General features: G+C 35.5%; 1 protein-coding gene and 1 long non-coding RNA gene across 7 annotated transcripts in view; one reads left to right on the top strand and one right to left on the bottom strand.

Moving 5' to 3' along the window:
- LOC149539558 (zinc finger protein CONSTANS-LIKE 14-like) lies at window positions 1-27,760 on the top strand. Of its 6 annotated transcripts, none has more exons than XM_089800784.1 (5): window positions 1-652; window positions 1,182-1,469; window positions 6,147-6,350; window positions 26,670-27,007; window positions 27,131-27,760. In XM_089800784.1, exons 1-5 carry the CDS (start codon window positions 137-139, stop codon window positions 27,255-27,257), a joined length of 1,473 nt encoding a protein of 490 aa, XP_089656910.1. In that variant the 5' UTR covers window positions 1-136; the 3' UTR covers window positions 27,258-27,760. The 6 variants fall into 6 exon arrangements, with proteins under 6 accessions (XP_089656910.1, XP_089656908.1, XP_089656909.1 ...); XM_089800782.1 differs by having other exon boundaries at window positions 6,126-6,350; XM_089800783.1 differs by having other exon boundaries at window positions 1,179-1,469.
- The window catches only part of LOC149539557 (uncharacterized), a 33,745-nt gene continuing 10,789 nt past the window's right edge, over window positions 5,043-27,998 (bottom strand). Inside the window, exon 2 of the long non-coding RNA XR_016356256.1 lies at window positions 5,043-5,478. This is a non-coding gene — a long non-coding RNA (uncharacterized LOC149539557). The remainder of the gene's footprint in view (window positions 5,479-27,998) is intronic.

Genomic DNA, 27,998 nt, shown 5'->3' with positions numbered 1-27,998 from the left:
ACGAATCTTTTCACCAATCTACTGTGAGCGGCGCCATTGATGGCCATTCGAAGGCAGTCTTCATTACAGCCTTGGCAAATGGATCGCTTGTTTGACAAGTGCTAGTGGGTGCTCGAAAAACGGTTGGTTAGCACGAATGGAAGAGTGGAAAGTTGCTCCGCTCTGTGATTTTTGCGGCGAGGGCTGTGCGCTTCTTTACTGCCGAGCAGACAGTGCAAAGCTGTGCCTTTCATGTGACCAACAGGTGCATTCGGCAAATTCATTGGCGAAGAAGCACGTGAGATCTCAGCTCTGCGACAAGTGTAGTAACGACGCAGTGTCAATCCGGTGCTCCACCGACAATGCGGTGCTCTGCCAAGATTGTGATTGGGAGGAACACAGTGGATCAACGCAGCACCAGCGCCATTCTGTTGAGGTATTCGATGGCTGCCCATCTGCGCAAGAGCTTGCCCTCAGATGGGGTTTCGATCTCACCGACAAACCCCAAGTCGACAACGCCTCTTCCCTCCTATGCCCTTCACTTGTCGATGACTCTCTCGACTCTCTCATTTCCGCCGGTCGTCTTAATGTGGATTCATGGCTCTGCACGCCTCAAGATTTTCTCGTACCTAATACAAACATTTCGTCCACTATGTACCCTCTTCCTGCCAAGGTACCTATATTATTGCTCATTGATGAAGTGTTGCGTTTTGTTTTTGTTTTATGCTCCTAATTGGAGTATATTGGGTCGAGTTGTTACACCCCTGGGATAGTTCTATCTCTCCTGCCGAGCTCACGTAGTACGTATTCCTGGTTGCTGTATTTAACCTGCTATCGACTTTTGAATGTGTCTGTGTTGGGACATTTTCGCTGTCCATTTGACCTTGGCCCATTCTATTATGATGATTCCCTAGTATTGTTTATTCTTTGCACCTTCTTGGAGTGGACTAGAACGAGTTGTCAGACTCCGAGTAGCATTTTCATTAGTCCTGTCAAATTCATCTGGTACTTGCACCTGACCTTGTCCAGTCAGCTATGCTGTGACCAGCCTGCAGTATTTAACATGATATCGCCCGTGGCATAAACTTAGGCCTGATCCATTCTCGTTACTTACTTTTTCTTGTCCCATTCAATTATGATGATGCTCTAGTAGATTTTTCTTTTTCTTTCTGTGACTAAGCTTGGTTTAATTGGATTAGCAGCAAAATGCTCAATCTCTGTGCGGGAGGCAAAAGCAAGCGATGTTTGAGCAGCTGCTGAATCTGGCCAAGGAGGAGGAGAGCACAGATGAAACTCTCATTGTTTCCACACCAGGTACTCCAATACAAAATAATCTTCCTGTGGCTGCGGATGTGGACATTGGAAGCCACAATCAATCAGTGGACATTGGTAGCAATAATCAATCACAGGATAGAGATGCAGCACAGTGTTGTTTGTCGTTGGAAATGATGTGGAGCCATGGGAATACTTCCACAGGCCAAACGGCACAGGTCCGTTGACAATCTTTACATACTTTTTAGTTCCGATATTACTGAAGGTGCTTGTGTTCCTCACTTTGTGATCGCCTCTAATGTATACGAGTGAAGGATTTTAAAAGAAGTGGCGACACTTGGAAAATGGGCATTGATAACAGGTTATGGTTTGAAAGGAGAATAAACTCATGATCAGATGTCAGGAAATTGTGTTATTGAAATAAGCCCTATCTGCCCGTCCTGAGAATTTTCTTTCAACACCTCAAATTAAGATTCAAAGCTTATTCCAGTTTGCAATTAATTGTCATAAGATGTCAGGTTGAACAAGAAAATTAAGTAACCAAAGATAAGATACGAGAAATATACCACATACAGACTTCATTATATTCAATCACTAACCAGAACACAGATTTCCAACCATTATGAGAATTTTGCAAGGGACAAAGTATTTAGCTTGCACCTTAATCAGTATGCCAAGTGGTAATGAAATATGTGGCCTGTCAAGGAATATCGATGTAACTAGATGAAGCTCAGGTTAGAGGTCGTTATGCTTAACAGTAAACACACAAACAATGAAAGTTTCTAGAAGTATCAGGCTCTCAATCAGAGGTTGGCTCCACAGACAGCAGTAGTAAACTCTAGTCAAGGGTTCAGACCATTCAAAGATGAGGTGCAGTAGCCATGTTGTCTTCATGCCTTGAACTGCACAACCAGTTGAACTTTTCCTTTATGTGGAGGATGCTATAGCACAGTAATTAAATCTGATTACTCAACCCACAATTATGCCCTCCTGAAATTTCTGTGATACCCAAATGCTCAGACACCAGACTCTTGATATTCATGGCTCTATAGTGTCTTTGACAATAATCCATATAGTCTCATGTCTTTAACCAAAATCCCTCTAATCTCAGCAAATACTTCTCACGGCAATCCTCATTCAATAGAAATGCAAAACCTTAGAGGAGTTAGCCAGATACGACAATTACGAGCTTTAGAGAACTAATGCCAGATATGATTTTGCCACTTAACAGTTATTTTTCTAAACTTTGAAAATAGCTGTGGCCAGAATATCTTAACTAAACTCCACATAAATATTCAGAATATTATAATATGATCTTCAATACAAAGTCCATTATTTCTGAAATAACCCAAAAACCTTGTAAGTTATTTTCTTATACAAGAATAGATACGTGTCGTATTTCTGAAACAAGCCTTCAAACCTTACAAATTTCCTAGATTAGATACATGTCTTATTTCCTAGCTGGGCTCTTGAACTATGCTATGACTAAGTTACCTCGTATTGAGGGCTTAAGGCACGGGGCTTTTGACATATAAGTTTTACATTGTCATGATTAATGCAATTCATCCGACCATTCCTAGCCAATTGAAAAGTGCTCCAAACAAAAACTACCGATTCTTTATTCTTATAGAAATCAAAATAGACATAAGCTCGTGCAATGTTGAACTCATCTGACCAAAAACGAACCACACAGAGTCCAAATTGAAAAAATGATAAGTTCATTTTAGCATGAAGGAATGTCGCAAAAAATATTGCTTCTGCACTTTTAGCCATTATGGATTTGGTACCAGTCTTTGTAAATTAAGCGGTCTTCAACTCATTTTTATATGGAACCAAGGCAAAGGGAACTTGTCAGTTCTTGCCAAGTCTGTTTTATTTCTTTTCTGAAAATTGGAATTTTCAAATTACTATCATATAATTATAACTAATTAGCTTGAATTCTTGTGGTTTAATTAAAGATGTCTATTGTTAAAATTAGTTTTAATTGGCATCCTTACATGAAAGCTGTAAAAGTGTGTATTTTGTTAGTAGCTTGAGTAAAGGAAGTGTGTGTGTTCTGTATTTTAAGATTCAGTCTAATAGAATATTTTGTGTATTTAGTATCCACCCTACCACATGTTTACTGCCCCTATCACATGTATACAGCATTATGGATTTGGTACCAGTCTTTGTAAATTAAGCGGTCTTCAACTCATTTTTATATGGAACCAAGGCAAAGGGAACTTGTCAGTTCTTGCCAAGTCTGTTTTATTTCTTTTCTGAAAATTGGAATTTTCAAATTACTATCATATAATTATAACTAATTAGCTTGAATTCTTGTGGTTTAATTAAAGATGTCTATTGTTAAAATTAGTTTTAATTGGCATCCTTACATGAAAGCTGTAAAAGTGTGTATTTTGTTAGTAGCTTGAGTAAAGGAAGTGTGTGTGTTCTGTATTTTAAGATTCAGTCTAATAGAATATTTTGTGTATTTAGTATCCACCCTACCACATGTATACAGCATTATGGATTTGGTACCAGTCTTTGTAAATTAAGCGGTCTTCAACTCATTTTTATATGGAACCAAGGCAAAGGGAACCTGTCAGTTCTTGCCAAGTCTGTTTTATTTCTTTTCTGAAAATTGGAATTTTCAAATTACTATCATATAATTATAACTAATTAGCTTGAATTCTTGTGGTTTAATTAAAGATGTCTATTGTTAAAATTAGTTTTAATTGGCATCCTTACATGAAAGCTGTAAAAGTGTGTATTTTGTTAGTAGCTTGAGTAAAGGAAGTGTGTGTGTTCTGTATTTTAAGATTCAGTCTAATAGAATATTTTGTGTATTTAGTATCCACCCTACCACATGTTTACTGCCCCTATCACATGTATACAGCTGTCCTTACAACTCAGTCCGCTGGTTAAAAAGGGGCTGTCCTCATTTTGTCAGTTGTCTAATGGGTTTGGGATCTAATGATTCAATTGCTGTGGCATCGACAACAGGTTATGGCTTGAAAGGAAAATAAATTCATGATCAGATGTCAGGAAACTGTGTTATTGAAAGAACCCCTATATGTCTGTCCTAAGAATTTTCTTTCAACACCTCAAATTAAGAGTCAAAACTTATTCCAGTTTTCAATTAATTGTCGTAAGATGTCAGGTTGAACAAGAAATTAAGTAACCAAAGATAAGATACTAGCAATATACCACATACTTCAGAGACTTCATTATATTCAATCGCTAATTTGATCACAGATTTCCATCCATTATCGGAATTTTGCAAGGGACAAAGTATTTAGCTTACACATTAATCAGTATGCCAAGTAGTCATCAAATACTTGGCCTGTCAAGGAATATAAATGTAACTAGATGAAACTTGCATTAGAGGTTGCTATGCTTAAAAATTAATAAAGCTTGCGTTTCTAGAAGATATCAGGCTCTCAATCAGAAGTTGGCTCCACACAGAGCAGTAGTAAACTCTAGTCAAGGGTTCAAAATGTCAAACCATTCAAAGACGAGGTGCAATAGCCATGTTGTCTTCATACCTTGAACTGCAAAACCACTTGAACTTTTCCTTTATGTGGAGGATACTATGGCACTGTAATTAAATCCGTCTACTCAAGCCACAATTATGCCCTCCTGTACGTTCTGTGATAACCAAATGCTTGGACACCAGACTCTTGATATTCATGGCTCTATAGTGTCTTTGACAATTATTCCTATAGTATCATGTCTTTGACAAAAATCCCTGAAATCTCAGCAAAAACTTCTCATGGCAATCATCATTCAATAGACATTGCAAAACCTTAGTATAGTTAGCCAAATATGGCAATTACGAGCTTTAGAGAACTAATGTCAGATATGATTTTGGCACTTAATAGTTGTTTTTCTAAAATTTGATAATAGCTACAGCCAGAATATCTTAATTAAACTCCACATGAATATTCAGAATATTGTAATATGATTGTCAGTACAAAGTCCATTATTTCTGAAATAACCCGTAAAATCTTATAAGTTTATTTCTTATACAAAAATAGATACGCATGTCTTATTTCTGAAACAAGCCTTCAAACCATACAAATTTGTCCCCAATGGAGGCTTCACAAATTTGGCATAGATGTAGACTCCATTGAGAATCCACCCCTCTGGAAGAACCACCTTTTTGCTTGGCTCTCCTATCAGACCTTTGCAGAAATTCCAAATTCTTTACCAGATTTAAGCATGCTTTATTTCTTCCATGCTGCTTCCCTATCAAAAACTCCAAGAAGAATCTAAAGTTTAGGCTGACTTAATTAAGTTTAGAGAACTTTATTTAACAAAGAGACATCTAATAACATTTTATTGTTTTACCATTATTTGGTTAAAAGATACCATTTGAATGTTTCTTTCATTTTGTAACCTAAATTAAAACTAATTTAACCAATTATTACTAAAAAGTCTGGGACATTAAAGTTATCTCTCACTTTTTCACATATAAGACAGAGCTATTTGTCTTTTCTAAATTCTTCCTCTATCAGCAGCTTCCAGAACCTAATCTGAAAGGTTCAGCTGCATGGCAAAAACCAAGCGTAATTGCAAGGCCTGTCAATATGTGTTGCATGTAAGTTGCCCAGGGATTGCACCTAACCTCAGCACTCTACATTGCATGCCATTAAATCAGGGTAGCTTAGAGATTACTGTTGAACCAAGGCCTCTCAGTTTGATCCCCAAGTAATCTTGAGAACACATGATCCCTACCTCCTTATGAGGGCAAGACTGCGGCTCTGTAAAACTCGTCAATAAATAAATTTTGTCTGCAAATGCAATGCACTAAACAATTTTGCAGACTTCCTAGCTAGTTATTTTTTTTCGTTGGGGGTGATGTTTTGCATCTTTGGTAACCAACATCTTTGCAGGCTTGGGGTCTGAACACACAGAGCACGACAAACTTTGAAGTTCAGGAGCCAGGGGATGGATACAGTGCAGCTAATGTGAAGTTGAAGTTTAATGATTATAATGACTTGGTAAAAAATGCCTGCAAAAATTCAGCAAAACAGTTTGAGGAAACCAGCACTGGAGAATGCTCCTCTGCACCAAATCATACTTCTCAGCCATGCTTACAGTTCTTTGCTTCACAAGATGTAAGTAATATATAGTTTTCAAATTTCAATGTCTTTGAATTTTGTTTATTCTCGCATTGAATTCAATATAAGGAAATTCAAAATGATGTGCTATAAAATTTAACAAGCTTTTGGCATTTTCTAAGTGAGGGACTCCTCTAATGCAGCTTTGAAGGATATAGACCCTTTGAATCGTTGTTCGTAAAAAGTGGAAATTCACACATGTACACACATCCATGTGCATGCAAGCATGTGCAGCACTTACACACACACACACACATCTCTATGGTGCTAATTAGAGTAAAATGAACCCAGCAATAACTGGTCGGATCCAAATATTTTCATGATTTGGGCTTGGCAAGATCTCAGGGAAAAACTTGGCAAATATTCTTCATTTGAACATTTAACAAATTTGTAAATTAATTTTAATGTCCCCAACTAGAACTTTACATAATTTGTTCTGAAATACCCATTTAGGGTTTGAATGCACTTGGGAATGGCAACTTGTAACGTTCCCTACAAGGTGAATGCCGATGCCCAATGATTGACATACATCATCATGCATTTAAATCAGATTAAGGAACACTTGTTGATTCACAATACATACTTAAGCCCTAATTTCTTACTTCTCTCCTAATCAAAACCTTAAGAAGGATGGTGGAATAACTGTGCTAGGTCATAAAAATAGTCTGCAAGTGGGCTCCCTCAAGCTTCTTATCCATCTTGGGACCCTCCTGTTGTGACCGATTACTTTGTCTCTTTGTACACAAACTCCCTATCTTCTCATCTGTATTAGAGAGTGATCAAGGAATTAGCTAAGTATTGTTGGTGTATTAGGATTGCTTCAAATGTATTAACGTTGCCTCTTCGGTATATGTTTTCCAAGAGCAGCAATCTCTCTCTTATATTGTGGAAAACACATAGAGAGACATGTCCCTTCATGGGACATGTCTATTCATTACTATTTAATTATATATACTATAGATTTAGATACATACATATATTTAAGGATAACTTTAATCAGAAGATTTCCACTGTTTTGATATCACATTTGATATCATGAGTACTCAACATATGATATCACCAAGTACTCAATAAGCAAGTGGCCTGCAGAATATCAACATGTGATATCCACCAAATACCTATCATATATATGTACAAACAACTCATAGACCATCAAGTGAATGACATCCAACACTTAGTTGTTGATTTACTAGATAATTTATCATGATCTGATTCAACATTTACATAAAATGTATATCATGATTTAAGTTATTGTAAGATAGTCACCTTCCAATAACTTTTGCAAATACAAGTGATAATCTTTTGGAAGTTGTCACTTACTCACGATGTACACGATGGGCAAGTCCATTAAAATCAGGCAGTCACACACATGACATCAAAAGTTTACATGAAGTCAAACTACAAATATTGTCATAAGGTGTTGTCATGACATCCACCACAAACCATATCAGAGAATAAGGTTTTCACCTCAAACTTATCTCTCATAGAGAAGAATGTATTATGAGTGATTGCACTTGGAATTTCTTCACAAAGAAACACTAATCTTTTGACCACTTTGTCAAGGTTACTTCCAATAAGGTGTCAAAACTCCCTCTATCTGATATTAACTTTTGAGCTCCTCGTTCAAAGTTACTGCTTAATGAACTGTCAAATGTCAGACTACCTCAGGTTAACTGAAACATATCCTCTATGTGCTCCCTCTCTTTGTCCAAGGTTGTCTCTAATGAATTGTCATGCTCCCTCTGAATGAATACGATCAAGGTCCTTGACAGTGAACTGAAGCAAATCCATTAGTTTCACCCTCTTTTCCTGCAAGAACATCACCGCAGACCAAGGAAGAATACAAGAGCGTTACAAAGCAAATGACTATTATAGTACATACAGGGATACAAATAAGAAACTAACTACAAATAAAACATACTACACAAGAGAGAATACTTATCTCACTATTCTGGAGCAAATGCTCAATAACATCCTTCCTGATGCAATCTGCTTCTTCCTTCTGAGTATTGGTCTGCTTCCAAACTACAGATTGGTCCTTTCATCCACTGAGGGATCCCAAAACCACTTAACACAATAGAATCTCTTGCTGCTACTGAAGCAATGTTTTCCTCATATTTATCAATTTGAGCAAATAATATATCCTCAATTCCCACGGTACTTGTATCATCCCAATACATATCACATCAAATATTTAAATGAACTAAGCTTGACTGCAGTCTCCAATAGCTCTATTCCCAACCAAACAAAGTCTTTTCAAAAATATCTTCCAATTAATTGCCCTTATCATATCCCTCAACATTGCCCTCAATGACCCATAAAAATATTTGCAACCTTTGCCAATTATATTATGCTTGGTAATGGGGAGTGGGCCCTTCACATAGATGAGTTGGCTACCACAGCATGTGGAATCATCGACCCACACAGCCAAGTCCTAGCCATGGCCATTGTGACTCCATGCAGAAGACAAACTAGGCCCATCCATACAATGCCTCAACGACATCCACAGATGCATAACAAAACAGACTACACGCTCGATCTGTGTACTCCCACAATGCCTAAGCTCAATCCTTGTGGAGCCTTTTCCACCCATGCTGAACGTAGTCCTATTCATGCCTTTCTTTGAGTTCCACTTCTCCACACAGATCCCTCTCACTGTAGAATAATCTTCATTCACCCATGGCCCATGCCAGCGAAGCACTACACGGAAGAGAACAGAGCGCACAGTTAAAAAAATGTTTTGAGGTGCTCTAGATTGTTATTTTTCTAGACTTTATTCAATGGCGAAGTTTGGATCCCCAACTGCATTCAATAGACTAAAGACGGCAAAATTTATACTCCCACAAGCATTAACAAAGCCTATCAGAAGTGGGTTTATATCACACTCTTTAACACAACCACAAACGACAACTCCTGATAAATATTTACCAAGGTGAAATGGCCATGCTACAGTTCTGGACATAGAACAAGCATCCTGTAAAATTGAAATATGAGTTTAACTTTATATTTCTGATGTGACAAACTCCACCACATGGATTTCTTTGAATGCCCACCAATTTCATTGACATTGTTTCAATGCTTAGACATTCGTTGCGATGGTCCATTTCATCACTTCTCGTTATTCAAACCTCATGCATGCAAAACCTGGAATCTGTGGCATGGACTGCAGAGAATAAACATTAAATTCCAGCCTCTATTATGTCAAATCCGTGATCCCCTTCAAATATAATAGAAAGGATCTTTGGTTAAAGTTGTATTCAACATTCTGATTTTGTTTGAAAAGGTGGGATGCATACATCGAATAAATTATGGAGTTAATAATCACGGTCTTTGACTTAGCACAGGTTATGTGCATCTTACACAAAGGAAACTGCTTCCCAAAAAATCTTTTAAAATTTAAAATTTATCTTTTAATTATCAAGCCATGGCAGCCCACATCTATTACTCAACAAAACCCACAGGCAAGTAAAGGAACCTGCTCTGATAGTATGTTGGTGTATTAGGATCACTGCAAATGTATTAACATTGCCTCCTCGGTATATGTTTTGCAAGAGCAGCGATCTTGTCTCTTATATCGTGGAAAACACATGGAGAGACATACAATATAAGAGAGATGTCCCTTCATGGGACATGTCTAACAATTAATTATTTAACTACACACACACACACACACACACAACACACACACATACATACATACATACATACATACATACATACATACATATATATATATATATATATATATATATATATATATATAATATCTCACATATATAATATATATATCTCTAGTTTAGTCTCATGGGTTTATCCAACTAAAGCTACCAAACATTAACAAGCATATATCATTAATTTATGTATTATGAATATATATATGAAATCAGAATTATATATTAGTTATATTATGTGTGTGTGTGTATATAAGAATCTTATTAAGATAATATCTTTATTAAGATATTATCTCCTTAGTTAAATACTTTCTATGATGGTCAACTACTTGTATGTAGTCCATTTTTCAATCTAGATAAGAATGTTTCCTACCCTGTCTTCAGTTTTGTTTCTAATTTCGTCTTCAGTCTACATTGTTTCTTTTAAAAACAACGTCCTTGTATCTTTATAAGGAACACATTTGTTCCTCTGTTAATAAATCAATCATCCCGAAATCCGTTAATCTGCCAATTTTTTAATCTTGTAACATGGTATCAGAGCCAATACTCTAAATTTTTTCGAAAATAATTATAATTTCTTGGTTGAAATTATTTGCCTTTTATTTTCAAAATCATTTACATGCATATTTGCTTCCAACTCCCTCTATAATCGGACTACGGTTTTCGTTCTAAGAGATTTGAATCTGCCAACTTCTAGTTCGGTTTTGCAACCCATTTTTATCCAGATCTGTCTATTTTTTCTGCACATTTCTATCATTTTTTGTGGTTTTTTGCAGCAGGCCCATTTTTGTTCAAAACCCTAATTTTTGGGTTTGGAAAATTTTTCTTTACACATATTTTTGGTGGGTTTTTCAAGATCTCAAATGGGTCTTCATCAGATTTTTGTGCGTGCCTTGTTTTCCATGCCTCAACTTTTGAGCCTATGGATTTGAAATCTAACTTCAAATTCTTTTTGGGTTTTGTATCAGTTCCTCTAGGTACTTGTCGATTTTTTCTGGGTCAGCTAAGAATTTGCCTTGAAATTTGTGCCTATTGAATTTTAGTCTTGAAGTTTGTACTTGAATTCTTCGAAATGGCATCTTTGACTAATTTGATGTTGGAGGGCAGTCTACAATTCAATGGCTGCAATTATAACCACTGGAAGCAGCACATGTTAACCATCTTCGAGTATCATCATTTGGATGAGCTTGTTCTAGGCACAAAGACTCGTCCGACCTTTGACCAAGCCAACAACACAAGTTGTCGAGCTTCCTGATCAAGGAGAAGGTGCATTTTTCGCCTTCTGAATCTGTTTCTGTTTTTCTGGGTTTGTTGATTTTCTCCTCAAAAATCATTTCATGTTGTCTGTAATAAGCAAGGTTGTGTGAGATTCTAGGTTTTATTGTTTTTTTCCACAAAAATGAAGTTTTGTAATTACAATCTATTTTGAGTCATAGCACTCTTTTGACAAAGCTTCTTGGTTTCAACATTCTATAGATCCAAGGAGGGTCTCAATTATCCCAGAATGTTCCGACATCCATATGTTGACCATTAAGGGAGGCTATTAAGATAATATCTTTAATATCTTTATTAAGATATTATCTCCTTAGTTAAATACTTTCTATAATGGTCAACTACTTGTCTGTAGTCCGTCTTTTAGTCTAGATAGGAATGTTTCCTATCCTATCTTAGTTTTGTCTCTGATTTCCTCTTCAGTAAAAGAAACAACGTCCTTGTAATTCTTTATAAGGAACACATTTGTTCCTTTGTTAATAAATCAATCATCCAAAAATCCGTTAATCTACCAATTCTTGAGTCTTGTAACTGTTGGAAATGAGAATAGAGTAACTGAGAGGGGGAGGGGGTGAATCAGTTACTACAAAACTTTCCACGGTCCCTAAGATGTCTGAATATACCCTTGATCTGATTAATATAAAATGCTGAAACTTGATAATGCAGCAAATGATAAATATTAAGAACTGATATGTTATCATGCACAAAGAAATTCAGCAATTAAGAACACAAGAGACACCAGTTTTAACGTGGAAACCCAATATGGGAAAAACCACCAATGTAACTAGATACTGTTTTTCACTATTCTGAAGTGAGCCCTGTTAGGAGCCAACCCTGTTAAAGGTTACAAAAACACACTGTTAGGTGTGACCCTGTTAAAGGATTTAATCGCCCTGTTAGGAGTGGCCTTGCTAGAGGTATTTAGAACAATTCAACTGAACTGTCACCTTGTTAGAGGATTTATTGAATGGCTGTTAAACCAACTCTGTTAAGAGATTTTGAATTCACTGTTACAATGGTTAGAAAGCAACAATGAAGTGACCTGATATAATGTGCAACTTATCTTTGTTGATTACAGATCTCTGTTATGCTTGACTGGATCCTTACTGATCAAATGCAACTTTACAGCTCCTTCGACACATCGGATCCTTCATCAGACTTTGCTCAACATTCGCCTTTTCATTTCATACTATAATTCGCATTCATAACTTCTTTTTCACAATCACACACACTTTAATTCATAACTTGAATGACCATATATACCTTTCAGGTTATCTTAGTCGGCTCGAATCACTGACTAAACAAACAATTACAACAGTTGGCTAGAGGTAATTAATTTGCAAATCCCTATACTGGTCGACCCTGCACGGTAAACTTTGTTCAGAAAATAATTCCTGTGTTAACCGACTGAGCTCGGTTAATACAGCGAACTTCGTGACAATCCTTCAATCGCCGGGAGAACTCGATAAGTACTGAGTTTCCTGAGATAACCGAGTGAGCTCGGTGGAAACTATGCTTTGGAGACCGAGTGAAGCTCGGTTAACACTGACTTATCCATGATTCCTTTGATGACCGAGTGAGCTCGGTGGAAACTACCCTTTGGAGACCGAGTGAAGCTCGGTTAACACTGACTTTCACATTTCCTTCATTGATCGAGTGAGCTTGGTGAACACTATCTTTCACCTTTCCTTTGTTGACCGAGTTAGCTCGGTTAACATTGTCTTCCACATTTCCTTTGATGACCGAGTGAGCTCGGTTGGCACTGTAGATTGCATTGCAGACTGTCTGAGCTTGGTGAACTTGAGACTAATGACTGATATGACATTTGTGTGACATCATGGACAACATTATCCAACAGTAACAAATCTCTTATCTTAATAGAACTCAGAAAAAACATTATTCTGTAAAATACTTATACCAAAGATTGCAGAATATAAATATGGTATGTTATATGTCTATTCTTATTACATGTGTCTGTCTTCTTTCCCTTTTAGTGATCTCTTGAATGGCTGAATTCAATCTCTATATTGTTAGAAAGTAAAGTCCACCAAGATAACTAGGGGGGATGAATACGTTATCCAATCATTTAAACATTTATCAACCTTATTAATCCTTAATTGTAACATACGGATTTTTCACTAACTGATTTTAGTCTTGAACTGAACTAATTTCTATCTCTTATTCACTTGACTAAGTTTTCCAACAACTGTTTAAACTGGAATAAGTCTAATTACAATGCTGAACTACCAAGAATACAAATTGAAAACATTATAAATTAATTTACTCGATCTGCTGAAAGTAAATATTTAACTACTTTTATATTTCAACTGAAAATAATGAACAGATGTTCTTGAACGAAAATTTAGATCGAATTATAGATGATCATTTAACTACCTTAACGTAATAACTATCTTTAAAGCAAATGACTTTTGAAAAGAAATAACTAAACATACAGGGTTAAAAGAACATACATATTAATTTGTGTGACTTCCTTTAATGGTTGTCCAAGCTCTAGCTTTGGTGAGAGGAGAAGCATTGACATAGGCTTAACCTCCTAGCCGCAGGCCATTACTTATCTCCACAATTTCTAATTTAATAGAACGACCCTCCCTACCCCGATATCGGTCTTGGGATATTCATTGATCCAACCATCAGAGTATCGAGGTGGGTTGAGGCCTCAACAGTTATTCAACAAAATAACTGAAGCGTCTGGACAACAACAAGGTCAATTGTTCCGGCAAGTCTGTCTAATTCCACCCTGGCCAAGGACTTCAAAATGTGGGTTTACAACCCAATCTCCACCACTCAGCTTGACAACTTATTTCACATGTGGAACTTGCATGAGCTAATGCATTAATTAATTATTTATTTATTTGATTCTAATTTTGTTCTTGCTTTACAGGTCCATCTACACCACCATAATCAGGCCATCAAGCCTGTGATTCCCTAGTGCCTTCAAATTAACTTTACTTAGATGCTTCGCACCTTCTTCACCATATTCGGGCATTTAGCCTGGTGACCTCCTTGGTGCTCTGGTTTATTATCTCTTTTTCAGTTATCAAACATTATATTCAGATTTGCAAAATAATTTTTATCTGAGAAGATGCTTTTCAAGAAGAATTCAAAAAGTTACATATTTGGATGCTAAAGAATGACAAACTTAGATAAGAACCATTGCTATGATATAGCGTATGGCAGTCAATTGAACTTTTAAAAGATTACAAGGAACTTGAAAATATTATATCCGACTTTTATCATTGTCTTATATCATTATATAAAAAGAATGACAGACTTAAATGAGAAACAATTGGCTTCAAGTACAGGTCGTTGTCTCTAACGCAAAGGAAATACAACATGCTTGTAATGAATAAAAATAACCATGATCATAAATTGGTTTTGATCTTACGGTCGACTTAGCATTCATAATGGAAATGGAAAGTAAAACAATTTCAAATAAAATCTTACGTGACTCTCTGTCACCATAGTCTGAGAAGGGCCTACGCTGGCTAATTTTGCCTTTCTTGCTTAGAGTCCCATGGTGGATAGTGTTGTTTTGAGTCGATACAAATAAAGGATCAGAACAGGGTGTTGATGGCACAATAACACTGATCAAGGAATTTGATACTCAGGAAATGAGAATCCGTCCAAGGGTGCATGTAAGGAATGTCGAAAACAAGGATGAATGCCAATTTATGTTTTGAGGGTTCATATAATAATCTTGAGCCCGACTTTATGGTTACCATCAATTACAAGATCATATTTGAAACTTGTTCAAATCGGCTAAAAAAAAAAGAAGAAAGGAGGGAAAAGTTGAGAAGGAGAAGAAGATGAAAAGTTTTAAATAATTAATATTATTTATAATTGTTTTATTTTCTTGATTATGTTCATATGTACGTAATGGTAAGGTGGCATCGTTGGATTAATGTTTTTAATGTAATGGTGCCACTATTATTATTTACATATGATCATAATTGAGATAATAAAATAATATTTAAATGATATTAATATTTGATAATTCTTAAAGGTAAGAACTTATGTTCATTTTGCATTGTTTTATTATAACATTTTTACTTATAGCTCATGCGGTTCCACCATGAAATATGTTGCCAATTCCTAATAACCTTGCCAGAATGGTTTTAGGTCAAACATGTCGCTTCTGATGATTGAACCATATGACCATCCCCTTCCGATGACCTCGTTTCGCAATGCTTCCCCTCTCTCTCTGGTCTTCATCCTGTAATCATTCAAAACAACATTCTCACCAAGGCATCAATTCAAGATTTATAAATTGTTAATTAAAATCATCAAGTGACCGTTAGGAATTTTATCAATATTATAATAACTAACTTGTTCATCATATATATACAATGGCTACAATTAACTGACTCTATTTCACATGATCATGAATAATTTAACACAATGGCTAGAATTAACTAACTCAATTTCATATGATAATTAAATCGATACAACGGCTATAATTAACTAATTCAATTTCACATGAACATGAAGGAATAAGCAACGGCTATAACTAACATGTTATAACAACGGCTATAATGAACTAATTCAATTTCATATGAAGAAATAAGCAACGACTAAAACTAACATGTTATAACAATGGCTATAATGAACTAATTCGATTTCATATGAACATGAAGAAATAATTTGGTTCAACGGCTATAATCGGTTTAAAATTTTAGAGCAAAAATTGGGATGTAACTTCAACCATGTGAACAATATAACTAGCAACCATGAGAAGATACACATACACAATAACACCAGATATGTTAACTAGGGAAACCCTTGATCAGAGTGAAAATACCGGTGGGGATGGTACCCACAAAATGATGTACTAATATATAAGTTCCTTGTAAGCGGATGGACTCTGTTATGAGCCAATGAAATACATTCAGTGCATATTAGTCCTTGTTAGGAGTTGTAGAAGATAGATGGACCCACTGTCCAAACAGCTTCAGGGGCAAGACCACCGAACTCATTGTCCAATTAGTCTCTATATTATTCCTTGCAGAATAATAGAAATGAATAATTTCGAACTCCTCAATCCTCTTGACTGAACCAATCCTCTTCTAAACTGAATACTAGATCACCAACTTCGCATCTAAATAATCCCTTGGATCGCTTACACGCATTTCGCATATCACTTGTACAATTCACACACTTTCATATCATCACAAGGAAAGTAACCTTCCTTTATACCATATCCTCAAAATAATTCCTTGAGACAGCCTTGAGGCTTTACCAATTAATTATAATAGGACCTCATTAAGATAATACAATTATTTTACAATTATACAACACTGTCAACACACAGTCTTTACAACTTCTCACACATGCGACCTTTGACCTTGCGCACTTGCTGAAGTCATCATCAAGCTATCTTTTATCACTATCTAATTGTGCTCATCACGATTCTATCCTTGTTAAGAGATACAATCCAAACATCATAAACCACTTATCAAGTACTCCATCTGCTCACTGTCCTCTATAATTCTTGAATAACTTTTGCATGTCTTCGACTCTTTGTTCACACACTTGTCCACTTCATTAGGACACAATGTAGAATATGTTCTCAATTGCGCACGACCTCATCATCAATATGCAATCCGTACGACCTTGTTCTCTGTTTAATACCGTGTCAATCTTCATAGAAACAATACTATGTTGACCTCAATGACAAACACAGTCATTAATGCAACATGTCAATCATACTAACAATCTCTCGAATGCTTAGGATACTCCCTCAAAGGAATACCATCAGCATTCATGCTAACATATATCTCCTTGTCACTGAAGGGATGGATTGTATTTCAAAAGGCACAACTTATGTCTTTTCATAACCACATCTCTACATTATATCAGTTTGTTAAGGGAATCATTATTTTCAGAAGCTAATTGATTTATTATACCATCTCCTTATACTAGTTGCATCCTTCACTAAACTCTATCTTTTAAATTGCTGTCAATTAATTCATGTTGTGCCTATTAATTTGGCTGCTTGTGATTACCAATAATTAATAGTAATAGTTGATATTCATTCATTATATTGCACCTCTCTTTGAGATGTGATCACTGTTCCATACTGATCCTTATCATTGTTACTCTTCATGAGCCAACCATACATGGCTTCCATGTCCTCCCAAACACTACTACATCACTGTTGTCAAAAGAGATGATATCAATTATCCTTAGTTTTGGGTCTCAGTCATTAATATATCATTCTTCCAATTATAAATGCCGTCTCTTGATAAGATATTGCTGAAGAATGATGGTCATGCAAGTCATTGTTCTTAGAGCTGCCGATAATCTTATCAATCCCTCTAATAGATAAGCTATGTAATGTATATGTTTTCTATTGTCCATAGTAGCCAGTATCGAGCATACTTGGTGACACTGATTATAGACTCCTGCAGTTCACAAGAGCTTGGTTTTCATCTTAAATATTAGTTTACCATATCCTTTAATCGACAATTTTTTATATCTCCTTACCAACTTTATATATATATATATATATATATATATATATTGACAAAAGTGGAAGGCCACTATACAATATATTAAAATAAAATTTGTTCAAAAGAGCTCTTGAGGAAGAACCAGAAAGAATCCCTCATTCATTACTCGAATACAAATATAGGTTCAAATAATGTTACCTTAATGGATACAAGAGACCCACCACCAAACTCAAATACAATTCAGGAGGGAAATTTAACTAATTGTTTACAATATAACCAACCCCCTTAGTATTCAAATACTATTAATAATAGCAAAAAGCAGTATGAAAAAGTACAACTGCCATTGAATAGGATTAATTCAATCAATGAACTTTTTTTATTTATAAAATACAAGTTGAGATGGGGCCATAACCACAAATATGCATTCATGTTGATACCACAATAGTAGTGATCTGGTAAAAAAGTGATGTACCCTTCAACATATTACACGAAACATATGTAAGTCTGTAACATATACTTTATCATGCTGCTCGTAGGATATATCATAAAGAGGGGATATTTCCGACAAAAGAAGACCACATCACGCAGTCACAAAACTGTACTTCCCGTCACCTGATGAGCTTGCCAAACACAATGAATCAAAATTTTGTCAGAGCCAAAAAAGATGAGACCAAACACACTATTCTTCCATTGGCTGGGTGTCCACTATAGTCTCTTCACCCCGCCCACTGGAGTTAAGATTGTACTTGTGCAAAATGTCCATTACAAGAAAAGCAGCATTTTGGTTGTGTGTCAGCTTTGGATGACCAAAATAGTCTGTGCAACATTAGTCTGGAAATTTATTTGCTGAAAAGCCCTGCTATGCAGCCATTTCAGGCTGGTTTAAGGATGTTTGAATAGCAACAGAAAATGGGAAAAAAACATAGGCACCCACATTTAAAATGTACCCGCCTCTTGCTTCATCATGTTATAAACCAGATCTGCGTACTTCTTCATTCCCCCTGCCCCTACCAACACCAAAAGAAAATTAATTCCAAACTTCGCGACGATTTTAAACATTTTGTTTTGCGGTTCACCACTTAGCATGCTGGTTAAGTGGCAGTGCTAGTGTTCATGTTATAAACCAGATCTGCGTACTTCTTCATTCCCCCTGCCCCTACCAACACCAAAAGAAAATTAATTCCAAACTTCGTGACGATTTTAAACATTTTGTTTTGCGGTTCACCACTTAGCATGCTGGTTAAGTGGCAGTGCTAGTGTCATGTCCACCAAGGTTTGAACCCCTGCTGTGTCATTGTGATCATGGGCTCCTGCCTTCAGTGATCCAATGTGCTCAGAGGTTTGAGCCTTAGCTTTGTCAAAAGGGACGAGGGCCCTGTTTGTGGCCTCACCAATTCATAGCTCCAGATCAGAAAGTGGTTCATGTGAGACCGGAAGGCATGTTGTGGCAGTGTCGCTGATTATGTTATAAAGTTTACTAGACATTTCTAAAAAATAAAATAAAATTTGTTTTATTTTTTGAGTTCCTGACCTTTTAAGAACCCTAAACAACAACGTCGTTTGTTGTTTTGTAGGTTTCACATGCCACAGTCTGATAGGCAGCAGATTCCACACTAGGGAAAGGCATTATGCCAGATCTGAATGTATGTGACAGTGAGGGAAGCCAAACTTGAGACCCTGGTGAAGTACCACACAAGTGTAATACTAGTTGTCAAAAATAATAAACAAAAAGCTGTGTTTGTTTTAAGGTTTGTAAATAACATGCAACGATAAGTCTATTACTGTAGCTATGACATTTTTATAATATTATAGGCTTATAATACCTGTCTCTTCCAGTCATTTGTATAACTCATTTTAATTGAAATGCCCTTGAAACATTTTAAAACTTTTTTGATAATTTAGTTATATGTTATCACATATGCTTTACTTCTACTTTATGTATAGATGTATTAATATTTATATTCAATATTATAAATTATATATTTACTAAACAAAATGTGGCAGTCTTCGCAATTCTAAAAAGCCAATGGTTTTCACCTATTAATAATTGCAGTTTTTTGTTGTTGTATTTTGTTAGGTATTTTGGCATCTTTCAATTTGCAGTAAATCCAAGTAATTGAATTACATTTCCACTTTTGAGTTGCCTTGCCATTGCTGTGTATGTATAATGTGACTATGGTTTTGCGTTGCATGAGGCTGATGTAGCCTTTCAAAATGTATTGATAAACCATCAATAGACCTTTAAATATTAGAAAAACCAGAGAAGGAAAAATAGCCAAATATCATACGAAACTGAAATATATCAAATAATTGTGCAAATTACTGGTAAACTTATATCAGACTGTGATATTACTTATTTCCAGATTATTAATCTGTTGTATTTTGTTTGCAGATGAATGCAATTCAGAATGTATATGCACCAAATAATATTCAGATTTGAGAGATAAGTCTTTATGATTTTATTTACTGGTATGATCTGAAGTACAATCGGCAGAGATAGAACTATTTATTGATTTCGATGGTTCTTATCTTGACTTTGTTCATATATATACACCCACCAATGGTCATAACAAGGGCGGACATGTCTATTCAATCTGAAGAGACACAATGATTTGTTATTTCCAAATCCCAGATCCTAATCGGGTCTTTATAGTTTACCAAATAAACGTATATAAACACCGATCTTAATTAGGTGTTATTAGATAAACAAATAGGCACCGATCTGTATAAAGCAAGGACCACAAACTCGAACAGTGCTTGATCGATTTAGCAAAATAATAATGCTTGATTCAAGAAAGATTGTTAAGATTTCAGACTGGGCATTATATGGACAATAAGGTTAATCAAGTTTGACTCAAAATCACACAGTTAAATCCTGATATTCATATCACAATTTGACTCGCTGTGGAAATTATCTCCTACTTATCAATTGATGAGCTTAAGGGGCTTTCTAATGAATGGTTCATAACTAAGTCACAGGATTCGGCGAATCCCAAGCATGAGATTCGGATTTTGCCGAATGTTAATTTTTCCTAAAATATTCGATGACAATTGTCAATGTTCGCCAGCAAAAATTGGGAATTTTTTTTATTGCTGTAAATATTTGAAAACTACTATTATAGGCATTTGGAAACATATTTTATAGGGTTTTGGAACCATTTTTTCGGCCCTGAAACGCATAGAGTTCTGAAAACAAAGGATTCAACAGAGGTTGCAACAGAGGTTTGTATAGTCCTGTAGCGGTGCAGTGTGCACATGCAATATCTCCAGCTCCTGTAGACGAGTGTGCACAGGCTCTTGCAAATGACAACAGTTTTCGTTATGCTTGCAATTTTTCGGCTCCCGCATCTCCAAAGTCCTCAAATGTCCTTCTTAAATTTATTTCATGTAATAATATAGTTAAATTTATTTCATGTAATAACGTAATAGTTTTGTTTAATTTATTTTAGTGTAATAGTCTTTGTTAACTTTATTTAATAATGTTATGTAATAATGTATTTATTAGGTTCATTTCATTGTAACGTATAAATGAATTCTTTGTTATATAAAATTTATTTAGTACAAATGAAATAATATTCATGAATCTTAGGTTTATTTCGTTATAATGTAATAATACATATATTATATTTATTCATTATAAATAAGTTTTTGTTTTATTAAATTTGTTGATTATAAATGAAATGTTTAAAATATATATTATTTTTAAGTAATATAATTGATTCTTTAAAATTTTAAATGTTTGAGTAATAGGTCATTAGATATATATTTAATCAGTTTATTAAATTAATGTAAAACAAAAAATTTGTTTTATACTTAATAAATATTAAATACTATGTTTTATACTTTATAAATGTGTCATTATGTTTTATAGTTTTAAAATCTATTAGGCAATTTTAATTATTTTGATAATTTATGGGATATATTACATATATTTAAAAAATAATTAAAACTATATAAGACGAATTTAATTCGAATATTTTTTCGAATTTTTTCTCTTGCCGAACTTCATTCGAATTTTATAGTCGTCGAACTCGAATTCAAATTCGAACCTTGTGACTTAGGTTCATAAGGCACAACACTTGGTGAAGGTTTTGCAAATGGGGTTGCAAGCTTTGGGTTTAACTATGGAGGAAACTCTGTAGTTAAGCGCGCTCAGGCTGGAGTAGTACTGGGATGGGTGACCTCCCGGGAAGTCCCGGTGCTTCACCCCTGTGAGCATCACCTAGATACAATGAGTGCTAAGTGTTCCATTTATTCTCATGAGAGATGGATTCATGTTGAATCACTACTCATGAAACATGGGTCATCGAATTTGACTCAAAATCACACAGTTAAATCCTGATATTCATATCACAATTTGACTAGTTGTGGAAATTATCTCCTACTTATCAATAAGGTTAATTACAAGGATGATTTTGCTAATGGCAAGAATAATGTTTATGTCTGTGTGTATGTATATCAGTTCACATGGTGAACTGATATACATACATGCACACACATACAGTTGCTAGGTCTATCCTTGAATTCTGACTGATGGTACCATATCTTAACAAATTGACCTATATTAAGTGATTGAAATTTATACTATATTCAATGATCGACCTATACTAAATTATTCATATATGTTATATTAATTATGACACCGTGGACAATAGTGTGAGATAATCCTATGTTTGTTTATATGAGGTTTTGAAATAGAAAAAGCATTGTGTTCTCACATTTGAAATGTATCTGTTTTCTACCAGAAACCTCTCTGCTTCTATTTCCAATCATGTTTACTTTTCTGGTTTCTTGCAAGATACTGCAAAACTAGTTAGAACTGCCAATGTCTAGAATGTCTTGGACCGGTAAGCATCTGTGGTCATGCCAAATGAAACTCTATTTACTTGCTACAGCTGAGTAATTCCCTTGAAATGTACATGCAAGTTGTACTTAGGATGTGTTGTAGAGAATCTTATGCAATACACAGCTATGAATGGCTATAACCACATAAAAGGGTCATTTATAAGAAGCACATGCAAGCCAATAAGACATTACCCCACCATTTTAGCTTGTTCAAGCGTTGTTTATTCGGCTGTAAATACTAAATATTGAAATTAGAGTGAAAGCAATCATAAGTTTTCTTAATATTACCTTGGAGCTTGGAAATTTCTCTTCATGGGTAGGCATAATTGAAATTTAGAAAGTTGGAATCATTCAGAAGTTTACGACTTGTTTTTCCTTAAATTGAACTGCACGGTTTGCTTGATTGATTCTGATCAATTTCTACTAGTAATTGTTTTGTAATTTCCATTTATATTATTATATTTCTAAGATACCGATGCGCTCAAGAAACCCTCGGATGCAGGTGTGGATGCTTTTGGATGCTCGGATGTGTTTGGGTGATGCACCGATGCTTGCAGGAAGCTGTTTCAGCGCCTGTGGATGCATGCAGGATGTGTCCGAGAGCATCCGGAGAGAATCCAGATAGCATCTGGGCATATCTAGAGAGCATCCGGACTTTTTGAATGTCCAGTCACTTAAGTGACTTTAAAAAACATGTGTTTAATTGTTTGATCAACATTGAACCGTGAACTATGTTTTGATTTTGTAATTCAAATTGCATTGGAATCTTAAACTTTAGTAATTTACTAATTAGACTATTACTGTTATTTCAATTTGGACTATCAATGGTGAAGTATCATGCTATGGAATGGTTTATTTTTGTATGTTTCTTGCATTTCTTTGCATACATAAATTATAGTGTATATATATATATATATATATATATAGCTGACATGGCATTTCCACTATTGAATAACATTCCCTCCCAGTCGTCTCAGCCTTTGCCGTCACCCCCATCAACCCCAGCCTTGGTAGAAGTGGTGGTGGCACTGGGTGGACGGTCTATCCACCCCTAAGTGGTATTACCAATCATTCTGGAGGAGCCGTTGATCCTGCAATTTCTAGTCCTTATCTATCAGGTGTTTCCTCCATTTCAGGTTCTATCAATTTTATCACTACTGTCTCTAACATGCATGGGCCTGGAATGACTATATATATGGACATGCAAACGCATCCAAAGTCCCCCCCAAAAAATTCCCGCATCCGTGCATCAGCCACCCACACCCGCATCAGCATCAGAACCAACAGGGGTAACATAGTTATATTTCGTGTTCAATATGGTTTTAAAAGTTTGTTCCTTCCATTCATCTTCACTTTTTCCAAATAAAACTCCCTTTGGCAAACCTGCATTGGCACAACTTACAAACTTATGAGCATGCTAGCATCCATCTTGCATACGCTTATTGTACATTTAATGGCAAATGATGATGGATAATTCCAAAATATGCTGCGACAGCAAACAAAGCTCATTATTTTCAGTGCTGAAGTTTTGATAGAAGTTTACATCAGAAAGCAAGAGCACACACTTGGTTTGAAATGGATACACATGACATTTGAATTTGAACAGAGTGTAAATTGAACTTTGCATCTTCTTTTCCGAGGATAAATAATCATGTAGAGTGCTTCAAAAATTTGAACATGAATGTTTGTGGCAGTACATTGTATGTTTCTGGTTATGATGTTTAACACATCTAGCATTGTTGGAGTTCTTGAAAGCGTTTTAGTTTGCATATAACTGGTAGCCATCGGGATTTGATAAAGTCATTAGATAAAAAAATATCACTTCTTTAGATTATTTAAAATGAGAAGTCAAGAGGAAAAGGGCCTTAATTTTCTAGAAAATGTTGACAAGCTAGAAAAACCCATTAGATAAAAAAAAACCACTTCTTTAGATTATTTAAAATGAGAAGTCAAGAGAAAAAGGGCCTTTAATTTCTAGAAAATGTTGACAAGCTAGAAAAACCCGTACCGTAGCTTTTACATTTCATTCCTTCTCTATAAACATTGTGATTGATTTTTTTTCTATGGGTGTGTTGAACTTGGTTTGAATTTTCCTTTAATCACTAGAAAAATGTATACAAGCAAGAAAAAAATAAACATACCTTCGTTCTAGCTTTTCCCATCTCATTCCTTCTTTGTAAACCATGTGACTGATTTTGTTTTCTATAGGTGTTCTGAGTTCAGTTGGAATTTTTTGAGAGATTTTACTCTACTTTGGATAGAATATATAGAAATTGTGCAGAGTCCTTAGACATATGAGACAGCCGCATGTTATTTACTTGAAGGGAGCTTGATTGCTATCAACTACAAAATATCTGGATGGTATACAAAAGTGTCATGATATAAAGGCTTTTTCATATTATGTTAATATGTATATGTAAAATGAAAAGCCCTTTGACCAAGGGAGATTAATTGGTTGAAACATTGAGTTCTGATTGTGGAGACCTAAGTTCAAATCCTCAAAGGGACATCTAGTATGGAATACTAAATTGTGACTCTTGATGTTCCATAGTTGGCTTCTAGTGTGGAGGTGGTTTCTAAATATCTCAATTTCTAAGTTGTGGCTCTTTGTTCTTCATTTGCTTCTAGAGTGGTGGTGGTTTTTAAATATGTGAATTTCTAAGTTGTGACTCTTGGTCTCCCATGGGTGGTTTTAGTTTGGTTGCGCATAAGGAGCTAGCATTAGTCTCATTGCTCATTGTTGTGCTCATAAGAGCTTGTATTGGTCTCATGTTAATGCTTGTATGTGCATTATATTTGTAAATGATTATTAATATAAAAAATAAAGGAAATTATTTTCTTATATATAATTGATTGGAATACTGATTTTCAGTGTACACACTACACACTACATGACTTTTTTGGTTTACCCTATAATGCTTTCCCCCCTCATCTGTTAGTATCTTTGCTTGTTTAAATAGCACCCTGGTTATCCTGGTAACTGTTTGAACAAGAAGATCTCTAGGATCTCACCAGAAAACAAAAAAAATCTCAGATTTTCAGGATGCTTTTTGCATTCTTGGTATTTCTAAGTCTCGTGAGACTTTTGTACTAATTTCAACCGCTTTTCTTTATCTTTTTTCCCTTGCTTAAAGCTAATAATTCATTTCCTCCTTCCTGCCGTTGTCCCATTTCCTAAACTCTTAAAGATTATAATGAAATCTTTGACTAAGATCAAACTGTGACACTTTTGCTTCTCAAGACTTCCATTTCTATTATTTAACACTATGTACAAATTTCCTTTGCTAGTGCTATCTGAAGTATTTAAACTTGATCATAAAAATGCCGGTGCATCTGAAGAAATTCTCCTAATCCTAGAGTGGTTTGATGATACATATCTTAATCTAAGTTACTGCTGCTGATGCGGGTGTGGGGTGCTGATGCACGCATGAGCAATTTTGTGGGGGGGACTTGGATGTGTTTGGGTGCGTCCGTATATAAATATATATTAAAAAAAATAAAAAATAAAAAATTATATATATAAATATAGTAATTTATGTATGCAAAGAAATGCAAGAAATATACAAAAATAAACCATTCCATAGCATGATACTACACCATTCATAGTTGTTTTAGGGTTGTTTTGGGGTTGTGGGGCAAAAATATAATTAAAAAATTCAATTAAACACATGCTTTTCAAAGTCACTTAAGTGACTGGGTGTTGGAAAACTTTGGGCGCTTTCCAGATGTGCCCCGGTGCTGTCTGGGTTCTCTCCGGATGCTCTTGGATGCATCCCGCACACATCCGCAGGTGCTGAAAGAACTTCCTGTCAGCATTGGTGCAGCACCCAAATGCGTCGGTGCATCCTTAAGCATCCTCCCCAGCATCCGAGGAATTCCTGAGCGCACCGGTATCTTAGATAAATATGCATGTGAATGTTTTTTTATAAAGTTTATAATTTTTTTAAATATTTTTTCTGTTGATTATGCTTTGCTATTGTAGGATGAATATGCATACCAATACTTAACGATTTGGAAGCTCCAATGATCCTATAGTTTCATTCATTTGCATTTTGCAGGCTAGTGGGATACATCCATCACGACAATTTCATGACAGTCTTGCTGGGCCTGGAGTTCAAGTCCCAGGTTCGCCTAAGGTTCCATTACAAACTGCTTGTTTGGAAAGATCTTCAGTGGACCTGAATACTCACGATGCAAGATTTTTTGTCAAGGTAGACAACTCAGGTTTGGCATCCAGTTCAACAAAGGTTGGGATAGAAACTAGCCAAGATAATGAGCTCTCCCTGTTGTTCAAAGGGGACCCAGAACGAAACCCAACCAAGCTGAGCACTGAAGAATTAGCTCAAGCTAGAGGTAATGCAATGTTGCGGTACAAGGAGAAGAAAAAGACAAGGAGGTATGTCTTTTAAAAAGTGTAAGCCAACTCGAATATGGTTGTTTTTTTGCCTATGTATAATAAAGTATCCATTAATAGCTTTTATGTTAAGATCAGAATGATTTATGAAGGTTATGTCAACAGATATGAAAAACACATTCGTTATGAATCACGAAAGGCTCGAGCTGATGTAAGGAAACGTGTTAAGGGTCGCTTTGTCAAGGCAGACAGAGAACATAAGAATGATGATGCAGTTGCGCCCAGCAGTTGAAGAGTCACAGCTATGATGCAATTATGTGTCATGTGCAAATCATGTTGAATTTGATTGATGTGATTCCAGATTGCATTTTATTTCAAGGGGTGGAATTTTCTGGGCAGAATTCCTTAATGAGATTGTGTTATGTGAAAATGCAGTGCGATGGATTTTTGGAGCAGAACTGAAAACTTTGGCTCATAATTGGTGGTCTTCAAAAAAAATTGTGCTCAACTAGTACTGTCAGCCCAGTGTACAGTATCTTCATTTGCTGATCATCTCTATATGGTAATAAACATTTATAATGGTTGTATCTGATCATGATGAAAGATGCAATATTTCATTTTGTTGTGTTTCATTGAATTGTTCTCATCCATTATTAAGAGGAGAAACCTTGAAAGCCTTATTTGACAACAGGCGCTGAAATCCCATTTCCACAGAGGGTTAGCCTTCTCAGCTATTATTGAATAATATTATAACTCATCATTTTTATGAGGCACGGGTACATTGGGTAGGAATAACTTTTGCATGAATTCTGTTTAAGGCTTCCAATTTAAAGATGTAGGTCAAAACAAAATCTAAGCAGTCATGCAACTTCAAATAGGATAGTTGTTTGAATTTGAGGTCTTTTGGTACATTGCTAATGACATGGTTGATTTTTGACATTGCTTTGGGCTCCAGATTAGTAAAGTGTAGGGAAAGTAATGACTTTTGGCCTCATTATTTAAGCACGTAGGAATATCTTTCCATTGCAAATGC

This window comes from Cupressus sempervirens, chromosome 9, assembly GCF_028749045.1.
Source record: "Cupressus sempervirens isolate cs-2001-9-10 chromosome 9, ASM2874904v1, whole genome shotgun sequence".
Lineage (NCBI taxonomy): Eukaryota > Viridiplantae > Streptophyta > Pinopsida > Cupressales > Cupressaceae > Cupressus > Cupressus sempervirens.
This window is presented reverse-complemented; position numbering and strand designations above follow the sequence as displayed.

Bases quoted from the DNA above. Each gene is read 5' to 3' on its own strand.
- LOC149539558 (XM_089800781.1), top strand. From the start codon at position 137: ATGGAAGAGTGGAAAGTTGCTCCGCTCTGTGATTTTTGCGGCGAGGGC. The intron at 653-1,178 runs GTACCTATATTA...TAATTGGATTAG, and splicing joins TGTACCCTCTTCCTGCCAAG to CAGCAAAATGCTCAATCTCT. The intron at 1,470-6,125 runs GTCCGTTGACAA...ACATCTTTGCAG, and splicing joins CCACAGGCCAAACGGCACAG to GCTTGGGGTCTGAACACACA.